Consider the following 5,350-nt stretch of genomic DNA (forward strand, 5'->3'; position numbering starts at 1 on the left):
GTTCCTTAAGGAACCAATGGGATCGGACACAGCTGTATAGTCCTGACTGGGGTTCCTTAAGGAACCAATGGGATCGGACACAGCTGTATAGTCCTGACTGGGGATCCTTAAGGAACCAATGGGTTCAGACACAGCTGTATAGTCCTGACTGGGGATCCTTAAGGAACCAATGGGATCGGACACAGCTGTATAGTCCTGACTGGGGATCCTTAAGGAACCAATGGGATCGGACACAGCTGTATAGTCCTGACTGGGGATCCTTAAGGAACCAATGGGATCGGACACATGCTGCACCCTAATTATCCACAATTTTCTCAAAGTGTTCACTTGCACACTTCCCATCATACATTTAACAATGGTGGAAAGAAACTCCCTTCAGCCAATGATTACAATCTAATGCCTTTAAATCCATGACATGGAGTGCCACACTTTGGGAGGAAGGGTGGAGAATCTGGACACAGCCTCAGTCTCTACATGGAAGTCTAGAGCCTGGCCATGCAGCTGGGTCTCAGTATAGAGCCTGGCCATGCAGCTGGGTCTCAGTATAGAGCCTGGCCATGCAGCTGGGTCTCAGTCTAGAGCCTGGCCATGCAGCTGGGTCTCAGTATAGAGCCTGGACATGCAGCTGGGTCTCAGTATAGAGCCTGGCCACGCAGCTGGGTCTCAGTATAGAGCCTGGCCATGCAGCTGGGTCTCAGTCTAGAGCCTGGCCATGCAGCTGGGTCTCAGTATAGAGCCTGGCCATGCAGCTGGGTCTCAGTCTAGAGCCTGGCCATGCAGCTGGGTCTCAGTATAGAGCCTGGCCATGCAGCTGGGTCTCAGTATAGAGCCTGGCCATGCAGCTGGGTCTCAGTATAGAGCCTGGCCATGCAGCTGGGTCTCAGTATAGAGCCTGGCCATGCAGCTGGGTCTCAGTATAGAGCCTGGCCATGCAGCTGGGTCTCAGTCTAGAGCCTGGCCATGCAGCTGGGTCTCAGTATAGAGCCTGGCCATGCAGCTGGGTCTCAGTATAGAGCCTGGACATGCAGCTGGGTCTCAGTATAGAGCCTGGCCACGCAGCTGGGTCTCAGTATAGAGCCTGGCCATGCAGCTGGGTCTCAGTATAGAGCCTGGCCACGCAGCTGGGTCTCAGTATAGAGCCTGGCCACGCAGCTGGGTCTCAGTATAGAGCCTGGCCATGCAGCTGGGTTCAGATAGGCCTGGCCACGCAGCTGGGTCTCAGTATAGAGCCTGGCCACGCAGCTGGGTCTCAGTATAGAGCCTGGCCATGCAGCTGGGTCTCAGTATAGAGCCTGGCCATGCAGCTGGGTCTCAGTATAGAGCCTGGCCATGCAGCTGGGTCTCAGTATAGAGCCTGGACATGCAGCTGGGTCTCAGTATAGAGCCTGGCCATGCAGCTGGGTCTCAGTCTATAGCCTGGCCATGCAGCTGGGTCTCAGTATAGAGCCTGGCCATGCAGCTGGGTCTCAGTATAGAGCCTGGCCATGCAGCTGGGTCTCAGTATAGAGCCTGGCCATGCAGCTGGGTCTCAGTCTATAGCCTGGCCATGCAGCTGGGTCTCAGTCTATAGCCTGGCCATGCAGCTGGGTCTCAGTCTATAGCCTGGCCATGCAGCTGGGTCTCAGTCTATAGCCTGGCCATGCAGCTGGGTCTCAGTCTATAGCCTGGCCATGCAGCTGGGTCTCAGTATATAGCCTGGCCATGCAGCTGGGTCTCAGTCTATAGCCTGGCCATGCAGCTGGGTCTCAGTCTATAGCCTGGCCATGCAGCTGGGTCTCAGTCTATAGCCTGGCCATGCAGCTGGGTCTCAGTATAGAGCCTGGCCATGCAGCTGTGTCTCAGTATAGAGCCTGGCCATGCAGCTGGGTCTCAGTCTATAGCCTGGCCATGCAGCTGGGTCTCAGTATAGAGCCTGGCCATGCAGCTGGGTCTCAGTCTATAGCCTGGCCATGCAGCTGGGTCTCAGTATAGAGCCTGGCCATGCAGCTGTGTCTCAGTATAGAGCCTGGCCATGCAGCTGGGTCTCAGTATAGAGCCTGGCCATGCAGCTGTGTCTCAGTCAGACAGGACAAAGCAGTCTTTTAGGGGAGGGGATCAGGTGGTATTGGTGATGCTGTTAGATGCTCTGACAACACTGCATCTTTGGTTTATTCTCCGTCGGCTGCACCTGGATGTTAACCACGTTGTTGCTAGGCGACATGTCGTTGTCTCGTCGGTCCGACATCTGTTTCTGAGACACGATACGATAGATTTCTGCGGGGGGGGGTTAGGGAGGAGAGTGAGCGAGGGGGGAGAGAAGAGAGAGGGCATTAACATCACTCACACAGAAAGACAGAACACTAGGGCTCTGTCTCAATTCATCTTTCCTCATTTCCTCCGGTCCCATCTCCACACCGCTTTCTCACAACCCATTGGAGGAGAAGGTTACTCCCCTCTGCCTTTTCAGGAGGTGGTGAGGAGATGGGGATATATATAGTTGAGAACAAGCCTAGTACCAAAAAGTTGTTCACAGCTAGTGTTAAGTACCCTCTGTGTAGGTGAGCGTTAGGCTTTATCAATAAGGACCAAGGGGGCGTGGTATATGTCCAATACATCACGGCTAAGGGCTGTTCTTAGGCACGACACATCACAGAGTATATTGGCCATATACCACAAACCCCCGAGGTGCCTTATTGCTGTTATAAACTGGAGCAGTAAAATTACATGTTTTGTCATACCTGTGGTATACGGTCTGATATACCACGGCTGTCAGCCAATCAGCATTCAGGGCTGGAACCACCCAGTTTATAATGGTCTTTAACCTGTTTGGGATAGGGGGGCAGTATTTTCACGGCCGGATAAAAAAAACGTACCCGATTTAATCTGGTTACTACTCCTGCTCAGACTCTAGAATATGCATATAATTAGTAGATTTGGATAGAAAACACTCTAAAGTTTCTAAAACTGTTTGAATGGTGTCTGTGAGTATAACAGAACTCATATGGCAGGCCAAAACCTGAGAAGATTCCATACAGGAAGTGCCCTGTCTGACAATTTGTCATCCTTCTGTAGCATCTCTATCAAAAATACAGCATCTGTGCTGTAACGTGACATTTTCTAAGGCTTCCATTGGCTCTCAGAAGGCGCCAGAAAGTGGAATGGGGTGTCTGCAGTCTCTGGGCGAAGTACAGCAGCTCTGTTTGTGAGTGGTCAGGCTGGGAACAGTGACACTGGAGATGCGCGTTCACGAGACGACTCCATTTTTTTCTTTCAGCCTTTGAATGAATACAACGTCGCCCGGTTGGAATATTATCACTATTTTACGAGAAAAATAGCATAAAAATTGATTTTAAACAGCGTTTGACATGCTTCTAAGTACGGTAATGGAATATTTGGAATTTTTTTGTCACGAAATGCACTCGCCCGTCACAACGTCACACCCTTCAGATTGTGACCTGAACGCAGGAACAAAACGGAGGTATTTGAATATAACTATGGATTATTTGGAACCAAAACAACATTTGTTGTTGAAGTAGTGTCACGCCCTGGCCATAGAGAGGGTTTTGTTCTCTATTTTGGTTAGGCCAGGGTGTGACTGGGGTGGGCGTTCTATGTTCCTTTTTCTATGTTTTTGTATTTCTTTGTTTTGGGCCGAGTATGGTTCCTAATCAGAGGCAGCTGTCTTATCGTTGTCTCTGATTAGGAATCATACTTAGGCAGCCTTTTCCCCCCACCTGTGCTTTGTGGGATCTTGTGTTTGTGTAGCTGCCTGTGAGCAGCCCAGAACGTCACGCTTCGTCTTCATCTGTATTGTTTTGATGAGTTTTCATATTTATTAAACATGTGGAACTCTAAGCTCGCTGCGCCTTGGTCTACTCCTTTAGACGAGTGTGACGAGTAGAAGTCCTGGGAGTGCATTCTGACGAAGAACAGCAAAAGTAATCACATTTTTCTTATAGTAAATCTGACTTTGGTGAGGGCCAAACTTGGTGGGTGTCAAATTAGCTAGCCGTGATGGCCGGGCTATGTACTCAGAATATTGCAAAATGTGCTTTCACCGAAAAGTTATTTTAAAATCGGACACCGCGATTGCATAAAGGAGTTCTGTATCTAGAATTCTTAAAATAATTGTTATGCTTTTTGTGAACGTTTATCATGAGTAATTTAGTAAATTGTTAGTAAATTCCCCGGAAGTATGCTAGTTCTGAACGTCACATGCTAATGTAAAAAGCTGTTTTTTTATATAAATATGAACTTGATTGAACAAAACATGCATGTATTGTATAACATAATGTCCTAGGGTTGTCATCTGATGAAGATCATCAAAGGTTAGTGCTGCATTTAGCTGTGGTTTGGGTTTATGTGACACATATGCTTGCTTGGAAAATGGCTGTGTGATTATTTGTGTCTATGTACTCTCCTGACATAATCTAATGTTTTGCTTTCGCTATACAGCCTTTTTGAAATCGGACAATGTGGTTAGATTAACGAGAGTCTTGTCTTTAAAATGGTGTAAAATAGTTGATTGTTTGAGAACTGAATTGTGGTATTTTAGTTGGTTTTGTATTTCGTGCCGTGCGATGCCATTGGCTGTTGGCTAGGGGTTCCGCTAGCGGAACGTCTGTCCTTAACAAGTAACATGTTGCTACAGGACTTTACTCACAGCTTAAACAGGAAGCTATCTAACACAATCACCACATAGTACTCCCTTTAAAACATTGGTTTGACTACATTGTTTGCGTGTTAGTGCAGAACAGGTCAGAGCGGGACAGGGCAGGGCATAGCATGACAGGGCAGGGCATAGCATGACAGAACAGGTCAGAGCGGGACAGGGCAGGGCATAGCATGACAGGGCAGGGCAGAGCGGGACAGGGCAGGGCAGAGCGGGACAGGGCAGAGCGGGACTGGGCAGGGCAGAGCGGGACTGGGCAGGGCATGACAGGGCAGAGCGGGACAGGGCAGGGCAGAGCATGACAGGGCAGGGCAGAGCATGACAGGGCAGGGCAGAGCATGACAGGGCAGAGCATGACAGGGCAGAGCATGACAGGGCAGGGCAGAGCAGAGCATGACAGGGCAGGGCAGAGCAGAGCATGACAGGGCAGAGCGGGACAGGGCAGGACAGAGTAGGGCAGGGCCAGAGGTCATATTCATTAGGGCACACAACGGAAAACAAGCATTTGTTATTGGTGAAGTTCCGGTAGCCTAGTCCCTTCCTGTTTGTCATAATCTCCCAGCATTATAAACAGATCTGGGACCAGGCTAGAGCAGAATTAGGACACAGCTGCAAAGCATTATGGTGATCATATCCTGTTAGGAGAACCCACACATTAGTCCTCATCAAGGCTAGTCATATCTCAGCTGCGATTAGGTC

The 5,350-nt window shown here is 49.4% G+C and overlaps 1 protein-coding gene across 2 annotated transcripts in view; it reads right to left on the reverse strand.

Moving 5' to 3' along the window:
* Nucleotides 1-1,201: 1,201 nt before the first annotated feature.
* Nucleotides 1,202-5,350, reverse strand: part of LOC106591986 (ras-related protein Rab-11A) — a 24,034-nt gene continuing 19,885 nt past the window's right edge. The window contains exons 5-6 of one of the 2 annotated variants that reach the window (XR_006757113.1): nt 2,037-2,253; nt 1,202-2,005 (exon numbers count right to left, since the gene is read on the reverse strand). Coding sequence is in view for 1 of the 2 variants with exons in the window: in XM_045688599.1 (XP_045544555.1) it covers nt 2,117-2,253 (137 nt within the window). In the remaining variant the exon portion in view is untranslated. Of the gene's footprint in view, nt 2,254-5,350 lie in introns of both variants that reach the window. The other variant, XM_045688599.1, reaches the window with a different exon arrangement.

This window comes from Salmo salar, chromosome ssa10 (assembly GCF_905237065.1).
Source record: "Salmo salar chromosome ssa10, Ssal_v3.1, whole genome shotgun sequence".
In the NCBI taxonomy this organism is placed as follows: domain Eukaryota; kingdom Metazoa; phylum Chordata; class Actinopteri; order Salmoniformes; family Salmonidae; genus Salmo; species Salmo salar.